This window comes from Pholis gunnellus (assembly GCF_910591455.1).
Source record: "Pholis gunnellus genome assembly, chromosome: 5".
NCBI lineage: Eukaryota > Metazoa > Chordata > Actinopteri > Perciformes > Pholidae > Pholis > Pholis gunnellus.
Window position 1 is genome coordinate 25,812,202 of NC_136531.1, and position 20,632 is coordinate 25,832,833.

General features: G+C 45.5%; 1 protein-coding gene across 1 annotated transcript in view; it reads right to left on the reverse strand.

Moving 5' to 3' along the window:
* Nucleotides 1-20,325, reverse strand: part of LOC306696616 (sodium/potassium/calcium exchanger 3-like) — a gene marked incomplete at both ends in the record, with an annotated part of 42,291 nt that extends 21,966 nt beyond the window's left edge. Inside the window, 2 exons of the mRNA XM_079160277.1 lie at nucleotides 16,122-16,250; nucleotides 20,130-20,325. Coding sequence (XP_079016403.1) covers nucleotides 16,122-16,250; nucleotides 20,130-20,325 — 325 coding nt within the window. The remainder of the gene's footprint in view (nucleotides 1-16,121; nucleotides 16,251-20,129) is intronic.
* Between the last annotated feature and the right edge of the window lie 307 nt (nucleotides 20,326-20,632).

Consider the following 20,632-nt stretch of genomic DNA (forward strand, 5'->3'; position numbering starts at 1 on the left):
CTTCAGCCTAGCACGAGGCAGAGACGCCTGCAAAAAGACACAGAGGGGCCGAAGCAGCGGAGCAGACGGCCATCTCACAGCCACAGCTGGATGTGTTGCATGTCTGCTGTATTTAAGTGTTCGCTCAAACATAGAGACACCAAGCAGCTCTCGGGACAGGAATCAGGGCTTAATGTGGACAAACGCTCCTCAGTAATTAACATCAAAGCTTGTGCGTGGCATTTGTCAGCCCTTATCTTGTCTGAAGCAAAAATGAGAACAAAAATAAAACACTGGGTGAGCCCATTCCTCTTTCACAGACAGGCTCAAAGTTGGGCCCACACACACACACACACACACACACACACACCTTTGTATTGGCTGCCAAGTAATAATGCAGGAAGTAGGCTGTGTCATAGTCACACAGGTCTCTGAGGTTCCTGTATGACCAGGTTACACATGTATGCAGCTTTTCACAGAGATTCCTGGTTTAAACGAGCTGGACTGAGATTGTATTAACGCCAGTGGGGCCACACACTCGAACACATACATCAACACACTCTTACTCTCCTTTAATCCTTCCACCATGTAGGGACAGTTGACTGAGCACACTCTATTCCAAATGGTTCACTCCTGGAAGCTGCTCGTTCATGGTCCCCTGCTGAATCCTGATAGGGTTGAGCAGGTCACACACTGTACCTGACACTGGTGACAGAAGATGGCGGCGGGCACATCTATTGCATCTATACAGCTGATGTCTGCACAGGCACTACTGTACGTTAACTGTCTGAGGCAAATAAACACAAACAGCAAAAACACTCCTGGTGTTAAAATGGTGTAAACAACCTGCGTTCAGTCGTACAGAGACTTGACATGGGACACACGTCTCCTCTGTGGCTTTCCAGTGGTGATAGTCACCGGCATCACAACTAGCATAGCAGGACTGGCCATTTCACGCTCGAGGAGCGATTTCATGAAGCATTCTTGGGTTGTTTTTCCATCCATCCATTCTCTTTCACCGCTTTAAGGGTGGGGTGGGGGGGGGGGGCCTGGAGCTGATCCCAGCTGACATTGGTGACCTATACTACTACTCATATCGACAATTTAGAGTCAACCAACTTAAGCTGCATGTCTTTGGACTGTGGGAAGAAGTCGGAGAACCCGGACACGGGGCCCCTCTTGTTGTGAGGCAACAGTACTCGCCAGGAGTGACTCATCCTCTTCAAACACATGTTCATACCAGACACCCAGGCATAGGGAGGGCGCTTTCAGGTTCAACAAGACGATGCTGACTCGTGCTCTCAGAGCTGCCAGGACGTATATGTAAAGGTCCTACTCCACACATACTGGAGCTGATAACCACTCACAAGCATCCAGATTCCGGCCTTCACAGAGCAGACGGTAATGCTGCTTCTGTCTTTTTTGAATAAGAATTGCTGGGGTACCAGCAGGACGCCGGCGATGCAGCTGCTAATTCCTGCCACCGTGAGACACTGCGTCCACGAATTAACATGTTATTTCATGTCTGGAGTGCGTGGCACTGAAAATGATGCATTTCAAATTTTGTAGCACCTCCTGTGTCCAGTATGTGGTGCTAGAGAACACACACACACACACACACACACACACACACCCCCCTCCTTCTGGGGGGAGTTTGAAAAAGTTTGCATAAAACACATGTAAAACTTTAATTTGAATGTCTTCTTAAACATGAAAGCAATGATTCCACCAAAGTTTGCTTTGACCCTGAAAACGTTACCGAATAGGAAACTATCATCAAGAACTGTAAAAACATTATTACAATCATCATTTACAAACAGGTACTGCACTTAACCCATCCTCATCGTCAGCATCAGGACCAGTGGGCTGCTGTAAAGCTCAAGGGCACTTAGACATGTGGACAGTAGGAGGCAGAGATCGAACCGCTCTGCCCCCTGAGCCACAGACTAATGCAGGTATTAATGTGATAAATAGAAGATCACAATGCCCTTTCAGGATTTCATAGTCTGTCAAAGTTAATTTACAATTTGTCTACAGAGCAGAGAAACCGTGCACGGCACCCACAGTTGTGCGTCACTCACATCCGTCCACTTTGATTGGTTTCATCGATATCAGAACTCCTGCCCGGGCGCCTCCATAGCAACACAGTGAGTCTCCTTGAGGCGCAGTGTGTTTAAGTGGCAGAGAGGTGGGCAAAAACAACAGACCGCCAGCCTCAACCTGGAGGAGTGGCCGTCATCACCGTGATACGGTTGATGCAGTGCATCATGCATGCTGTTTGGGGGTTGCCCATACCAGCTGCTGATGGTGCTCTGGCCCCAACTACCCCTGCTGGCTGTAGTACTCACTCACACTCACACACACACACACGGCCAGAGAGTTTTCCTCTCTCCCTCCTCTTCTTCACTGCACAATCAGTAACAGCCAATGTGTCAATCAGCAATCAGGCTTCAGCTTGATGGGGGACATGTTCTGCCTCAGTCTGCTTCATTCTCCTGTTGGTAGCTGACCACCCGCCCTGCTCACCCGCCTACCTGCTCCTTCCCATGCTCGTCTAATTTATCAGGCAGATTGGAAGCCACTGAGGGCTCTGAATGGAGATGGAGCAGGACTTCTGTTCGGCTTGTTTTCGTTCTGCTGGAGCTCTGCGCCACCTTTGCTTTTCCTTGAGGCTTCACCACGACAGCCGTCGTGTTTTATAAGATGCTGTGAAAATCTCTTTTGCATCCTATTCATCCTCCTCAAACTGGTTTAATATTTGTCTGCATAATGTCTGTCAGCAGTAGTAGACTACGTGGAATATCTTTCATCTCACTGCTACACTTCATTCTTCTCACTAACAAAAGAGATGAGTCATGTTACCTTCACCTTGATCACAGATGTCATAGTCAACAGATACAATAAGTGAGCTGGAACTGACAACGGCATCATGCTCAGCCTCGGATACTGTGTTCCAAGATGGCGTCCCAATGGTTCCAGTGTTAGTTACTCACTGGGACCATACACTGAAGGAGGTTTCGGCTTCTGCATTTTTTGTGATTACAGACCTTCCAACTGGCTCCCCACACACATGAATCAAATCATTTACTGATTGAAGTTTTATTGGCCCTAATGGATCAAAGAGTCAGTTCAGAGTGTAAAAAGATGTATTCAACGTTCTACAGTTGTCTCGTTTGTAACGATGTGATGGAGGAACATTTGCTTGCTTGTTTCCTCTGATAAGGGACACTGCGTGTCTGGTGTCATCCCTTCCACTGTGTCATTGTAGAAGACAGACAATGTGGTCGCTGAAACTGAAAAACCCTTTTTCTTCTCTTCTCGCCTTGTTAGACAGCCTCCTTGACATTTTGGTGATGTTGACCCACGCGAGCACAGAACACTTTTCTGTGTGTAAACATAGCAAAGCAGAAGAGATGGTCACACAAATCAGGTCAGGAGCATTGCAACAAAGTAATGACCCCCTCTGACCACATACTGTATGTGTGCTCACCATCGCTATGACTGGGGAGGCAGAGCCACCTTCACTGCAGACAGACCATGAGTGCTCCCGGGGTTTTATTCATAAAAACCAAAGAAACTTCTGTTTGTCACGCAGGTGGTAAAAGACCGCAAGCTAACAGTCAGAGTTGTCGATGAATGTCCTGTCGGCTGGCTAGTCGTGAGGTTACAGATCCCCATGTCGTCTCATAACGTAACACACCCTGAACGTTTGTAGAGAGGGAAATGCACATGCATACAGTGGTGTTCTAGCTGTTGGCCTGGAGCTCTCCCTCACTCATCTACTGTACTATTCCCAGTGGAGACACACTCCTGTCATCTTTACCTTGCGCTCCCTCACTCCCCCAATCTTTCACATCTATTTATAACCATCACAGAGATGCGGGGTGAGAAGGTGGAGTAATGCTTGAGAGTCTTTGGGGATTTCCTGCTATCTCAGCTTTTTAAATATATAATGTAGAGGCAGGAAGCCCCCTTCACCACTGTCTGCCCAGTCCTTCTGCCTTCATCTCTTGCCATGAGAAGCAAGAAGGCTGAAACCACTGACTGCAGCATATTTTAGTTTTACATCCAAATCTGGTTGCTCTCTTCATATCCCAGCAAATGAGAGCAAAGCACAACGCAGGCCCACTCACTCGGTGTGATGTAGCTCTCTTCAGACCGCACTGACAACCAGCGACATGGATGGTAATGGTTTCATTCAGGGGCAGATGTGTTGATAAGGGCATTCGTATCAGTGAGGGAGTACCTTCAGCTGAAACGTCTAATGCTAGCTGCCAATGTTAATGTTTCATCACTGTTGATCACAAAGGTCATTTAAAAGCGTCAGACACCTGGTTGTGAACATAGAAGAAGTATGGATGATTACTGAAAGCATGAAAACATCACCCAAAGAGAAACGTACCAACCAGGAAGATACTCAAAAAAAACATACATATATATATATATATATATATATATACATACATATATATATATATATATATATATATATATGTATATATATATATATATATATATCAGCATCAGTTACTATTACTTTAAGACTGTTCCTCATAGAAACACCTATAGCCTGGCGGCGGGGGCGACACTGTCCATAGTCCTGAAATGGAGCGGCAAAGATCTATAGACAGACACAACACACACAACACACACAACACACACAACACACACGCGGTCAAATCACTTAAGAGACTTCACATGACCGAGAACCACTTCAAGTGAACTTTCAAAACGTGTCCGTTGCTTGCAGGAGCTGAATAGGTTTTGCCTGTTGCTGTAAGCGTCCAATTAAGAAATAGTAATTTTCCACTCTTGTATTTGTTCATTGATGTGTCGTGTGATGCTTATTTCAGAGTGTGTCTGTGCTCTCCTGGTCCGTATGCCTCCACACCGAGAGCCTCTGTCGAGTTGCAAGTTGCTCCATCATTCCCTCCCTTCATTTCTCCTGCTGGATATTGACTGGTGTTTGACTGAAGTAAGCACTCTTTTTTTAGGACACACGCTTTGTGAAAGTGACTTTTCATGTCCGTCAAGGAGGCTTTCCAGTTATTAATTCTGGGCTTTACAAAGCCATAATCTCCACATTTGGAGAAAGTTACAAGCTGCGTACTTCACAGGTTTGCTGACTATGAGCTATGCAGAATTCCCTTTATGTCTTTATGTCCCAGCTTCAACCCTCCACACAGTCAGGGACAGCTTGTTTCTTTTCATAGTCCTCGGGGACTCAGAGCTGCTTTGGGGTTCTTCTGGCTGCGTTGGTTCTCGAGTTGAAGGCCCAAGATGATCGATCGGAGTTGTGATTGGGACAAAGAGACACAAAACGACCACAAAGACACTCAAAATGACCACGGAGAGACGCTTAACGACTATGAAGAGACACAAGACAACATAAAGTCTGTGTGTCGTGCTCCTGTGTCGGAGAGGTTGAGGGGGCCCTTTGCATGTCTGTGCCCAGGGGCCCTTCGTCTCATTATCTGCCCATAAGCAGGAGGAAGAACCTTAAGGTTTAACTTACAGAGGAGCAATGCGCAGGAACAAAGCTCCCCAAAGATGACTGATGATGATGTCACCTCTCCTCAGGGTGAGCCCGGGAGTGTTAGGTAACACAAGGCAAGGCTTCGTAAGCTCTGAGGGGGGGGGGGGGGGGGACTTAGTGTGTGTGTGTGTGTGTGTGTGTCGGTGAAACAAGAGCAAAACACACACACAGTGAGAGAATGCAAGCGTGTGTGTTTGCATGAATGCAAAATTCTTCCCCACTCCCTTCTCACCGATGACATAATACTTTCAGGCCGTTGTCATGGAAACGAACAGGCACCTCTGGCTGGATTTGGCATTGGGGGGGTAAGATGATGATGCATTTGGAGATTTGGATGGCAGTCCCTCATTTGGATTGCACTGTGTGTGTGTGTGTGTGTGTGTGTGTGTGTGTGTGTGTGTGTGTGTGTGTGTGTGTGTGTGTCTGTGTGTGTGTGTGTGTGGCCAGTGCTGTTTTTCTGTTCTGATGACTAAGCATATTACTGTATACTACAGTTTGGTGCAGACCAGAGCCGACCTCTAGAGTGAAGGCTCAAGAGAGGATTTCACTGTGTGTTTGTGTGTGTGTGTGTGATAAACAGACAGACAGGGCAGTACAAACACACCATGATCTGACACTAGTGGGTCTGCAGGTGAGTCCCCACAAAGACAGTTTGGCTCTATCAATGAAAGACGGATCAGACTTCCTGGTTCAGATCACACTGGCCGGTGAACATCCCCATCGCCTTAAAGGACCGTTCCACTTCATCTCACCTTGGTGACATTATTTCCATTGGTTAGGATAACTTTGTCCTCACTAAGTTTACTGCTAAGCTTACAATGTGTTCTGAATAATAATGGTCATATCGGTAATAATTCCTTATTGCTCAAGAAAGCCGGGTGTGCACAAAACGTTGTGCTCGAATGAACTGATTGGCATCAGCTGTTTAAGTCACAGTTACTGACTCCTTCATCAACTGTGTGGCTACAGTTGACCAGTTACATCCCATTAATGCAGCTCAGCCAGAGGAGCCTGGATTGGACTTCAGGCCCTAAAGGCTACGGACGTTTAACAGGAATGCAGAACCCCCCGTTAATGGACAGCAACTACTAGTAGATAGAGTGCTCTCCTAGTCAGTGAACAGATTATAAAACTCATCAATATACTGTTACACAATATGACAACACTAAGTCAGCCAAGGAGGCCAAGTGTCCTCATTAAAATCAACAGCATGCAGTAAAAAGCATGTCATTTCATGTCGGGGTGTCCCACACTAACAATGTACAGTACATACTCAAATCTGATTGGTCAAGGCTTGCTTTTCATGGTTGTAAATAAAACCTTTGTTCCTAATTCCACCCCCCCCCCCCCCCCCCCCCCCCCCCCTTATCTGCTGTTATTTGGATAAACTGATCACACATGGGGAATCTAAATGGTTACTTTCTCTGCTGAAAAAATATTAAAACTTAACAACAACTTATTTTAAAGCTTAAAACCCGAGCAGTCCGGGGGCATCATGCAACAAACATAACAAACACCATATAAGGACATGTTAAACATGTCATCCTGCACACCCACGTAACTCCAACACCAAGCAACTGAATGAGCAGCAGAGACACGCTAACGGTGCATGCAAGCATATCAGTGCTAGCGCTGTTGCTACTCCATGCTACCCTCACAAATATATGTCATTATAAAAGCTGGGGCCTCATCGTTCTACGACCAAAACTCAAACATGAACTTCACTTTACACAGCCTCAACTGTGAATCATGTCTTCCCTTTGCTGTTTAGTGATCAGAAGTTGTGTTACAAAATGACACAATGCCCTAGTTCAGGCAAAGAATAGGTTGAATAGGGGCTAAAAACATTCCTACTTCATGGTTTTAATGGAATTAAACAAGGGGACAGTTCTAAACAGTGAAACTCTTATTAGCAGTTCTGTGGCTGAATAACAGGTAAATATACCAATAATGAAGTCCTGCTAACATGCTCTGGTGTGAGGCGCGATGGCTCTGCAACACATCTCCCTCTGCTCTCTCTCATCATACTAACATCAACTGGAAGCTTTCCAGCCCATCATGAATGCATCTTACACTGCTGGGTAATTATGCGCAGTGGGTAATGTTTTTACCGACTTTCAGCCGGCTCTGCGTCTCTGCAGCGCGGGCAGTGCAGCAGATAAATGTCCACCGGACGACACAAAACCACCAGCTAAGTTTTCTGTGGCTAAGTGGTGAGCCGCCCTTTGAAGTGGGCCGCCCTTCAATCAGAGGATCGGTGGTTCGATCCCCGGCTCTGGCGCCTCTGGTCGCATGTCGATGTGTCCTTGAGCAAGACACTTAACCCCATATTTGCTCCCGTAGCTGTGCCTACGGTGTAGAAATGTAATAGAATCTGAATTGTAAGTCGCTTTGGATAAAAGCGTCTGCTAAATGACTGGAATGTAACGTAATGTTGAGCGGTTGAGCGGGGACACTGGCAGCATGAAGGGAGGCTGGGCGCCATTCATCTGCATGAAGTGGTCGCTCTGCAGTGAGACAGAGTATCTCTCATCTCTCCCTCCTCCTGATCTGACAACAGGTGAGGGAGGCGTGTGTGGAGCCAACAGTCCTCTGGAGCTCCATATTGTGCTGAACTATAAGCCCGCCCATGTTAGCTGTCCAATCAAATATGAAGGATTTGATTTAAACCACTCTTGTAACTGTTTAACGCTCAAACACTCTGTTTCATTGTGAAAGATGTCACAGTACAGAAGATACAGACGCTCTAACGTGGTTCACTGAGGCACAACGCAATCGCCCTGAAAACCAATTCTGACTTTCCGACGAATAGCTGGAAGCTAAGCATTCTGGGAGATCGACTTGTCTGGGGAGGAAGGTAGAGCAAAGAGAGTTGTCATGTTAAGATGATGATAGAGATGATGAAGGGGTTTAATTCACGCTGACGTCACGGCCGTCCGGTGAAGCTGTGGATGAGTTAATGGCGCTGGGACAACGAAGAGCAAACACTGAGGACAACAGCCAGGGGAAGGACGGCTCAGCAAACAAACAAAACAAGGCGATTAAAGTTGCATCTCCCACCCTCGGGGATCTGTACGAGCTCACCCCGTCTACATCTCGTGCATATTCCGAGCGCACGTGGAGGGCTGGGGGCCTGTTCTGCACATGCTCAGTGGGCGATGGTGATGCGGGCTGACACATCGCATGTCGTGAGCGTAGTTACCGTGCTGAGTAATGTGACATTTAAGGACTCCCGCTTTTTGCCTTCCTGGCGCAGCACGCGCACACTATGCACTATGCATACACATACACGGGTGTGCTCACACGCGCACGCATACACACATATCATGAGTGCATCCTTCAGCTGAAGAGGAGGGAATAGTTTGTGCATGGTTAGAGTGTGACACACCACTCACTACTTCTGCTACACTGATCCTCTGCTTGTCTTGTTGGTGGGGCAGTGAGGGAATGTGACGAGGCCCTCCGCTACGACTGAAATCACTTCATATCACATGAACTGGGTATGGACACGCCCATGAGAATAGAACCGGTATTAAGAGAGCTGTAACAGGAAAACAGTGGCAGCACAAAGACAGAGTCGGATCAGCTGTTATACGGTCTTTAATCAACCAAACTCAGAGTTACACAATCAGGAGCCCGATTACAAAACTAGAAAACCTAAACTCTCTCACGGATTGGAAGTCAAAAGTGGACTGAAGCAGTCCAAGTCAAATGTCTCTGTTTTTGTACTTCAACAAAAGCAGTGAGATGATCAGACAGGTTTGAAACAAGTTACCTGAACCTCTGTGTTTGGAGGTAAAACCCAAACAAAGCTCGTTCATTGTTACACAGCAGAACCTCGCGGTCCCACAACCACAATAAGTGCCCAACGTCTGCTTGAACCAGAAAGCCAGTCACAGTAAACTCTTGATGGATGTGGACAATGAACAGTTTGGGTAATAATATTATTTTTCCACGTGCACATACATCAGGCTGATGTAAATGCATCATGGATTATCAGTAGCCTGTGTTTGAGGCTGGATTACTGCACTGTAGCTCCTGTAATACTAGACAGCTCCCCGCTGGGATTGTATGATTGAGGCTACTATGTGCATTAAGATGGATTAAGTGCATGCTCATTCAACCATTACAGCATAATTAAGATGGGCAATCTAAGTATAGATCTATGAATCTCCGTCTCTGAGCGAGATACTGAACTCCAAATAGCTCCGGAAGGCTGAAGACCGTGAATATGAGTGTGAATGTAGTATACAGCCCTTTGACTGCTCAGAAGACTAGAGAGATATAAAACAGTCCCCACTGACTCAGTAAAAGGTCTCCTTAGTAACAGATGGTGACATCAGGAAGCCGTTGCTCTCTGGTCAGCCATGTCTCTCTACTAATCCCATCCAGTGTCACATCCACCAGCACATCAGCAAAGTCCGTCGGTGGGACCAAACTCACGTGGGCTCAGTCTGGGCCCCAACCCTGGCCTTCACTACAACACCGATGACTCACTGTGAAACAGTGTACATCACCATGGTAACTTCCGTCTATTGAATCCATGTACGAGGCTGAACTGCTCGTGGTTCATCTGTGCTGCACTGAGATCAGTGAGGAGTACGTAAGGACAGCGGTTTATCATAGAAGAGAAGAAGAGACGCATGTTTAGAGCAACTAGTGCCTCCAAGAAGCAGCAGGCCCCTTACACAGCATTGTATGATGATCAGTTATGCATGAAAATGAGTAATGAATAAGATTGTATCCACATTCCCATTTCCTCAGCATGAGGCCAGCTTAGTGGACAGAGAATCTCTTCTGTTTGTTGTCACAGTGCTGTGTGTTCATCTTTCTTTGATTTTTGACAGATGACAAATCTTAAGTCATCACTTTTCCCCCCCAAGTCTTCATATTTTTACTGTCTGCAAAAAGTGTAGCATATTTTAACATAACACACTGTAAATCATTTTACAAGGTTATGGTATTGTGTGTAATAGATTATAGTTGTGTGCCACTGCTGCAACAACACAAATGGACTTTCTTACTTCTCAATAACAGCAGCCCTGAGCTCAAGTGTTGCTGTGTTGCAGTAAACACAAAGACAATAGTTTGCAAAGTGTTTCGTGCACAAACTCTATAATGATCAAATCCTTCATGGCCTAAAAAGATTTCATATTCTACGTACATCTGACAGGATACGTATATATACACACCTTGGTTGCATCTCTCTCCCCCTCGTATCTAGTCAGCGCTCTATTAGTCTTATAAAGGTCTGGAATGCCGGCAGCAATACTTTGTTTCTACCTTTATGTCCTCCCAGGCTCCCGGGACAGCAGCAGTACAAGGAGGACAACTGTGGCACTCAGGAAACAGCTTCAACATGCTCACAATCACACCAGGATGAATCTTTAAAAAGGTGCGTCGTGCCACTTCTGCAGCCGGAAACAACCTGGCCTCCTAACTACAGGAGGGGAGACATAAAAGAGAGAGACGGTAAAGACACAGGACAACAAATGAGCAAGGGGATAAAGGGAGACAAACAGACGTCCTGTTGGATAAATGTGGAGCAGAGTAAGAGGGAGCGAGGAGGAGGGAAGCAGCAGGAGCTGATGTAGAGAGGACTCCCACTCTCCAGCCTCCATCTGCAACCGTTATACAGTTGCTGTCATTGTGTTGGGAGGCAGCAGCAGCAGCCCACTCAGAGCTAATATTGTAATATGGCAGAATTGATTTCTCAGAGGAAATCATTCTGGGAGCTCCCTGGGTCAATTTACATTTGATTAGTGGAGGTATTAGGGAGTGATTGTGTTTCTGATTCCATTGATTCATCAGCTGGATTACAGGGATGCTACTTACTTGGGACATGTGGAGGAGTCAGGAGGCTGACCATGAGAACATACTCTCACTCCTACTGGCTACAGAAACCAGGGCCAGCACCCTCGCATCAATCAATACTATTCTTATCAAAGCTCTCCTCCTAATGGTTCACCTTGCAGCCACATGCATGCACACACACACACACACACACACACACACACACACACACACACACACTTCTCACAGGGAAGCCCTGATTAAGTCAGAGCAGCCTCCTTTCCTAAAATGGAGTGTTGCGTCGGAGCCGAGCTGAGAGGATCTTTAATAACGGAGGAGGATAGCCTCAGGGGAAACACCCCCGGAGGGAGGGCTCACGTGATCGGGGTACCCAGACCGCTATCCGTGGAACACGCAGCCAATGCTACTGTACACACAGCTGCTCAGGGTTAACCACCTGTGTATGCAGATGTGTTCCAGAGAAGGGCAGAAGACGAATGCACCAGCACTGTGTGTTTGATGGAGGAGGATGATCGAGTGCGTGGGTGTGGGTGTCTGCGCATTTACTGGAGATGAAAACTAACATACGACTAATCTTTAGAAGCAAATCGATTTTTCTTATTTCCCACCATAAAGGTGGAGCATCAAAGAGGCCGACAGAAAGTTACCAGGATGTAGATATTACCAACCACTGCATGTGCTTCCCCTCTTTGCTCCTTGACAGAGAACTGAAAGAGGGATGAGGGGGGAGCTAAACAAGAGGCGGGGCCCTCACAATTAAAACCAGGGAGGGAAACATAATGGCTTGTTTCATGTGTGGCTGGGAGAGGAGATCTCCCTCTCTGCTTTCCGGGCGTCTCTCACACGCTATCTGGTTGTGGACAAATGCTTCTACATGATCTCTCACACACACACACACACACACACACACACACACACACACACACACACACACACACACACACACACACACACACACACACACACACACACACACACACACACACACACACACACACACACACACACACACACACACACACACACACAGTTGATTAGACAATTGACAGAAATAATATAAAACACAATGTTGATGATAAAATAATAGTTTAAACTTTATTCCAACTAGAAGCGTTGTGGGTCGGTTGGTTTCTGTCAGTTAAGCCAGTTCTTATCATGCTGATGTGTGTTCAAGTGTTCACCTTTTCTGATAGATTTGTTATGAATTAGTTGGACAGGGGTGACTGACAGCTGCTCGGTGTGAAGTAGTCGTGGAGTCGGAGGCTCAGGAATTGTCTGGGTAAGAAAACGTGTCAATTTGATCATAAATGTATTTACAGAGATAGTACGGTTAGCTGTTACCTCAATACGCCGGTCCAGACTCTGGCTCCAAATGAAGTCAACATCTGGAGATAGCAGTTCAAGTATCTGGGATAAACTTTTGTAAAGTAGGAGGAACATCTATGTGATGCCCTGACCTTTCCTCTGGAGCCACTATGAGGTTGACATTTATGGATTTCAGTAGGGATATCTCAGCCAAGTTGTTTGGCCCCGATTGTGGTCCGAGTCCTGATTGCGATCTGAAACTTATATTTTTAACTCATGTCCTCAATGTCCATTAGATGTGTGCGCTACACGGCACATTGAAAAACCAGGTGTAGTCTACTGAATTTGGCACACTGTATTTTTCACAAGCTTGATCCCTGATATGAATGAAACTGAAGGTGTATCACTCTGTTGGTGTTGTTGGAACTATACTCCAGATTGTACGCTGGCGTAACAGAGTGGAATTACTTCCTTCACAAAGGATCTTTGGCTGAGTACAGATGTCAGCGCTTGTTAATGGCGTTAGTCATCTAAACCAGTGAAAGCGATGGTCAGCGTGGACTAAGAGTGAGAAGGGATTCGTTAGTCGGAGCTTAGTGAGTCAGTGTATTTCGCCAACATCAGAGACAGAATTCAGAGTCATTAGCTAACAGCTCAGCCTCAGCTGTCCTAGTATAACACCAACCATGAGAGGGTGAACATGGTGCCTATTAAACATTAGCACATTAGCCTGTTAGCATGCTGATGTTAGCATTTAGCTCAAAGCACTGCTGTGCCTACGTGCAGCCTCCCAGAGCCGCTAGCGAGTATTGATGTGATCTGACTGGTTTCGGTAACCTAGTTTGCTACTTGTCCCTGTTTAATATTATTTTAATTCTACCCTGTCACCATGAACCGGGATATTAATAATAATAATACCTTTATTTTGTATAGCGCATTAAAAAAGGTACTCAAAGGCACTTTAACTGATAAAAACAGAAACAATAAAAGCAATAACAATATACACGAGGCAGATAAATGACATCATATCTGTAATGAACAAAACAAAAACATTCAGAACTAGCTTTACAGGTTAAAAGCAGATTTAAATAGGTGAGTTTTAAGTCCAGTTTTGAAAGTGGCGAGTGACGGAGAATGTCTGAGCTGCTGGGGGAGGGAGTTCCAGAGGGAGGGGGCAGCGATGGAGAAGGCCCTGCCCCCAGGTCCGATGCTTGGACAGAGTAGGGGGGTAAGGAGGTTGGGGTTTAGGGTTGTGAAGGGCTTTGTATGTGATGAGAAGAATCTTGAACAGAATTCTTTGCTGTATGGGGAGCCAGTGGGGGTTTTGAAGGACTGGGGTGATGTGGTCTCTGGAGGAGTGGGAGAGCAGACGGGCAGCTGAGTTCTGGATGTCTTGTAGTTTTGTTGATGATTTTGGCGGATGAGCCGTACAGGATGCTGTTGCGGTAGTCTAGTCGAGAGGTGATGAAGGTGAATGATTCTTCAAAGTCCTTGATTACATTCAATGAAATACTTTTTAAATATTAATGCCAACATTTTAATGGCAACTGGTGGTTGCCATTAAAATGTGGTTAAAACATGGTTAAAAGAGACCTCCACAGAGACTCATGGTGGATCGAACCAGAAACCAGAGATATCGTCTTCAGTATTCTACGCAATATTCTTCATTGTCAAAACCTGGAGCCTACAATATCCACAATGCACCGCGACCACCGACACTTTGGCCAGAGATTGTGGTGCGTTCTGCTCGTAGCAGCGCCTCAGGCAGAGATGAGCAGCAGCTACAGAGGTCTGGTAACATCACTTCTTTCTAACTCTACACCTCCAGATGTTTCTACTTCTCTAACTTGTAGTCTTCAGACCCAGCAGATGCTGGCTCAATCGACATCACATCAGGGCATTTAACAGACATACATGCAGAAGCAGTGTCCCAAAATCCAGAAACAGACTTTGATGTTTAAAATCTGTTCTTCTTTAAGGTTAAGGAAATATCATGACTATGGTTAAAAAAAATGAGGGTGTTTGTGACTGCATTCAGGGATATGTTGGATAAGTTACACCTCTTACTTTCTGCCTCGCTACATGAAGGGAAAACTACTTCCTGCACTGGCACTGGATGAAGGTAATTCCTCAGGATACTGGGCTTCTTTAGACAGCTGGTTGGACAAAACAAGTCACTTCAACCTGAGGCTCTAGAAGGTTGTGACGGAAATATAGAAGTTTCCCTCACATTTTACAGACATTGAAAAACACATCAGCTGCGACATAATGTACAGAACGCACCTGCTTTCACTTTACAGCTCATGCGTACTGCTTCAATGTCCTTCTTTTCAGACGTCCACCAGCTACGTAATACACACAGATTCTTCCCTTTCAACAGTGGAATAAAGAATGACTCAATAACTCCACACAAGGCTACAGTTCTGTGTCTCATAGAAATCACCAGAGTGAGAAAATAGTCTCTTTTAGCAAAAAACTTGCAGTCCTCCAGAGGGTGGCCGGGGTGGAAGCCACCAGGGTATGTGCTGTAAATTTAGCCTGACACAAGGAAAGAGCAGAATCTGTGTAATAAGCAGGATAAGAGAATAAGTTGAATTTTGACCTACGCTCCCTCTATAGATGACAGCAGCGACCTTGGGAGGGTGAGAAAGGAGATTGATGACAGCCATTTTCCTTAATGAGCTCACAAGAGAACCGGCCTCTCCCTGAGTGGGGAGGTCAGTCGTCTCCCGTTCAAAGCAGAAAAGACAAATGTCAGTGTGATCTGCAGTGAAGCCATGTCGACACCCTACCATGTACACACCAATTATAACAGGAGTGAATGTCAGATGTCCTTCCATCTAAAAATAGCCACAGATATGGGTGATGGTGAGATTCAGGACTAATCCAATGAGAAATAGTCTAGACTACATGACAAGACATGCTTATGTATAACTTTAAAGCGTAAACTTTCATTATTTCATTTAATAAAATCTCCTACAAGTGCCCTATGTCAATCCTTTAATCTGGACTGAGTGATTTCAAAATTACAAACAAGAAGCCTTCAGCATCCTCACACGCTATCCTTGAGTGCCTCAAAAAGAGGTCGCTGGTTGATGATAAGATAAAAGGTCGCCATGGAAACAGGGATTTTTTTCTGAGAAGTGGCCACAATGAGAGAAAAGAGGAAGGGAATGGGAGGGATGAAAACAGAGTTGGTGCGAGACGGAGAGGGACAGCTAGGTGGAGGAAGTGAGAGTGAAATCTGCAGGATCCTAAAAAACAAATGTGACGGAGACTGAATGAGAAAACTGCTGAAGCAGCCTGTTGTAGCCTGTGCTCATGGGAAATCATCTGTCTCCACAATCTGGGTTACCCCACATCAGGAGGAGAAAACAGGGGGACAAGAAAGGGGAGGAAGACCGAACATGTGGGGTGATTTGTTCTGGAGGAAAGGAGGGAGGGGGAGAACAGGTGTCCTCTTTCTTTCATCTCGTCTCTGTCTTACCTGGAGTAGTACAGTTCTTAGATTCTTCCTTCTCCATGTCCTCTAGGCTGCTGTTGTCCATTTCCTGCAGGAGCTTCCTCCTCCCTCCCCATCTCTCCTGGTCGCTGCTGTGGCTGGAGACATGAAAACCTGGGGGATGTTTGTCACAGTGAAAAGTCAAAACAGATTCAAGGACGTTTCAGTGCAGCTACAACATCTAGATGACGATTTCATATTTATTTTACATACTTTAGACTTGACCTGGACTCTAGCTTAAAGACTTTAGACTTGAGTTGGACTCTAGCTTAAAGACTTTAGACTTGAGTTGGACTCTAGCTTAAAGACTTTAGACTTGAGTTGGACTCTAGCTTAAAGACTTTAGACTTGAGTTGGACTCTAGCTTAAAGACTTTAGACTTGAGTTGGACTCTAGCTTAAAGACTTTAGACTTGAGTTGGACTCTAGCTTAAAGACTTGACACTTGACTTAGACTCTTGTTAAAAGACCTGAGACTTGACTTGGACTCTTGCTTAAAGACTTGACACTTGACTTAGACTCTTGCTAAAAGACTTGACTCTTGACTTAGACTCTTGATAAAAGACCTGAGACTTGACTTGGACTCTTGCTTAAAGACTTGAGACTTGACTTGGACATTAGCTTAAAGACCTGAGACTTGACTTGGACTCTTGCTTAAAGACTTGAGACTTGACTTGGACATTAGCTTAAAGACTTGACACTTGACTTAGACTCTTGTTAAGACTTGACACTTGACTTAGACTCTTGCTAAAAGACTTGAGACTTGACTTGGACATTAGCTTAAAGACTTTTGTGCATCTCTGGAAATGAAATGAAATGTGGATTTTGCAAATGGAGTTTGAGGTTAATATGTTTCCTGCTAGCTCGCTCCTCCTGCTGCTTCGTTTCATGACTGAATCTCATTGGGTTGGTTTGTAAACATGAGTCATAGCAGCAGTCACAATGTGAACGACGTACAGAGCTGCAACAAATAATAAATTAAGTCTGTAAAATGTCAGCAAATTCCTATTTCTGCTTTGATTTTCAGTCTACTGTCATGACTAAGAAAACCAGCACACTTGAGAAGCTGAAAATTAGGGATGTTTGGCATTTTATATTGAAAAATGACATAAAGGATAAATTGATTATTAAAATAGTAGCAAATTGGTCTAGTGTTGATCGAGTAATGAATTAATCGACAAATGGTTGCAGCGCTACAAACGTTAGAGATTTCTCTCACGTCAGCTGTGGCCTGTCACCGCTCTGCACACACAGTGTACAGGAGCCTGAAAGAAGAGTTGAATCTGAGCAAGCAGTCAGTGTCCACTTTCTGTGCATACCACACAAACTTGTTCAGGGAAGATACAGATCATTACAAGTACAGTATATTTTAGGGCTGTGGTGATTCTGTTCATTATCAATGAATCGGCTGACTATTTCCTTTTCAGGTGAGAAAATGTAAAGAAAAAACCCAAGAGCAATCCTCAGAAAATCCACACATATTCAGTCTACAATGAGGTCTTCCCATTTGATTGGACACAATGACACCAGAGAAGGTTTGGCATTTTTGCTTGAAAAAAGAGAGAAACAATTATTAAATTACCATGTACATTTTCGATCAACTGATTCATTGTTTCAGTTCTAATGTACTCCAGCACATTTACCATATTACCTTTCCTGTCATGAACGGGACCTTGTCCTTTCTATGTGTCAGTTACATGTGGGTGTTGCTGGGATGACGCAGGTACAAAAGTGCGTGTCAAGCAATTTGTTTCATTTTTAATGTGCAGGGTTGTCTTCTCTGTCACATTAAAGTTTGATTCTTTATGTAATAGTGGGGTAGGGAACGGCTGGAGGAGTGCACCACAGATGTTCCAGTTTGGTATCTCCCCCCCCCCCGATTAATACATTGAAGAAGAATTTCATGATTTTCCAAAACAAAATCCTCTTGGGGGGTGGAGCAACAGTGCACAAAGTGGGGCTCCCACTGTGGCTACATCTGCACATTCTTCAAGAAAGCAGCAACACCAATGAATTAATTTCATACTTCAGAGAGCCCAGCAGGAGCACACTGCCCTTTCCACCCTGCCAACCACAAGTCTGGCCTAAGCGAGGGATTCAGGTAAAATTATAAAGCGCAGTTATTCAATACTCCTCAGGGCATGGCTGAACTTCTCACCTGGCCTCACCTTCACCACATCTCACACAGCAGCTAGAGCAGCAGCTAGAACAGCAGCTACAGCATCAGCTACAGCATCAGCTAGAGCATCAGCTAGAGCATCAGCCTCAGCATCAGCTAGAGCAGCAGCTACAGCATCAGCTAGAGCATCAGCTAGAGCATCAGCTACAGCAGCAGCTAGAGCATCAGCTACAGCAGCAGCTAGAGCATCAGGTAGAGCAGCAGCTAGAGCATTAGCTAGAGCATCAGGTAGAGCAGCAGCTAGAGCATTAGCTAGAGCATCAGGTAGAGCAGCAGCTACAGCATCAGGTAGAGCAGCAGCTAGAGCATCAGCTACAGCATCAGGTAGACTGAGCATCAGCTACAGCAGCAGTGAGGTTTGCATGCCAGCACTTTGCTCTTCCCTCCCTCTTTCTATCTTTCGCTATCTTGCGCACTAAGAGGAGGAGAGGACTGTGGGAATGATTAATGCACCACTGTGAGGAGGCGTTGAGTGCTCCGCTTCCAGCTCCACAACATCAAGCTCAATTTAGCAGAACTTCATTAAGCGCATCATAAATAATCAACTTTAATTGATATTCCGGCAAGCTGATTAAGAGTTAACTAGAACACAATAGGGACAAGGGAAATGCATTAAGTGCCACAGAGTCATCCCTTGTTCAACTCTGATGTTAAGCACATGCAGGGAGCAGCACTGTTCCATGTAACCAGGATACGCAGCGGGGAGGAAAGAAGAAAGACGAATGAGTCCCACTGATGATGCACAAATCATGAGTGTATGAATATTCATGCAGGCCTTCTGTCCATAGAAAGTGATAAATACATCTCAATTTAGCTGACGCTGACTCAGGAATCAAGGGGAGTTTTGGGGGCACAGTCGAAGACAGATAAAAAGAGTAAGAGAGGATCATGCGGACATTAAGTCAAGTGGTACAGATGTTTGCTGTTAGGAAATACAGCAGTAGTTACTCTTTATCGGGTTTTCATCTGATTGCATTTGGATTTGTTTGGTAATACTAATCATGTCAGAAGAGCTTAGAAATGAAGTTGAGAGAGACATGTTCCTGGAGAGGAGTCTACCCTGGTTTATACCCTGGCATTGACCCTGGAGTATACCATGATGTATACCCTGGCGTATACTCTGGTGTATGCCCAGGTTTGTACTCTGGTATACACCCTGAAGTATACCCTGGGGCTCACTGGCCTGATTTCAGAGGTGTGGACATACAGGAGTCTCTGCATCCCTCAGCCCAGAACAGTTCCCCATGAATATGTGAACTTCCGTGGTAGTCTGCGGTGTACCTGCATGACAGTACAGACACCTTGATGCTGTGTCTCCCATGGGAGCGTTTCAAACTGGGCCAATGGTTGTGACATATTTTAACACAATATAAACTTCTTATGTCATAGCCTAAATGCTATGGAACACACCGTTTTGGGTTATGCTAATATGCTAATGCTTGGGAACATAAATAAAGGAAGATTTGAGAAGAACTTGAGTCCCCATAAGAACAGGCTTTTACACACCATGCTTCATTTTAAAATGAAACCACAAGCAAACAGTTCACTTAGACGTTGAGTTAATGTAGCCCACTGTAAGCTTCCGGAAATTAAGAGTGATAAATGGCATGAAGTGAAAACAGGAAGGATGTAGCTGCCTAACGTTTAAGTCTCTTTATTAGCACAGTAGGAAGCTGTGTATTTGTTGGGACAATAAAGACAGTTAGCGTTAACCTAACTGGAGAACTGTTGAAAACTACAGAAATGAAAGAAACAAGCAAACTACTGGAGGTATTCAGCTCCAAACAGGAGCTGCACACACGGATAAATCCTCACCTGAATTTTCCGCAAAGTAGGAAAACCCCTTCACGACCAGAAGCAAGCCGCAGAACAAGCATATCTGGATTAAAACCAACTCCTTTCGTTTCTTCCGTCTCGCTTTGACCTTCCTCAGGTTCGGCATCACTTTCGTCGGCCGATTCCGGAGTCGGATACCCGGCAGAGACCTCCCCTCTACCGCTGCCTCATCCATGCGGATCGCCGAAGTAAACAAAAAACGAGCAGCCTCCTTTTCCCCCTCAGGGAACTGCTGTATCTCCCGGGAACGGAGGACGAACAGAGCAGCGGAGAGCTTTCAGAGGAGCAGGGGAACGTGGAAAGAAAAAGTTGGAAATGGGTGCTGCCGGGATGCTGAGCGCGTCTGCTGTCTGGAAGAGCCGGGTTTCGCTTCTTAAGTCATGTTGGAATGCGGCTTTGGAAGTAGTAAGGCGTGCGACTGCTGCACGAGCCCGGAGTGGACGCGTCCGTCTGCGGAGTGTCGAGGGAGAGAGACACGGCGA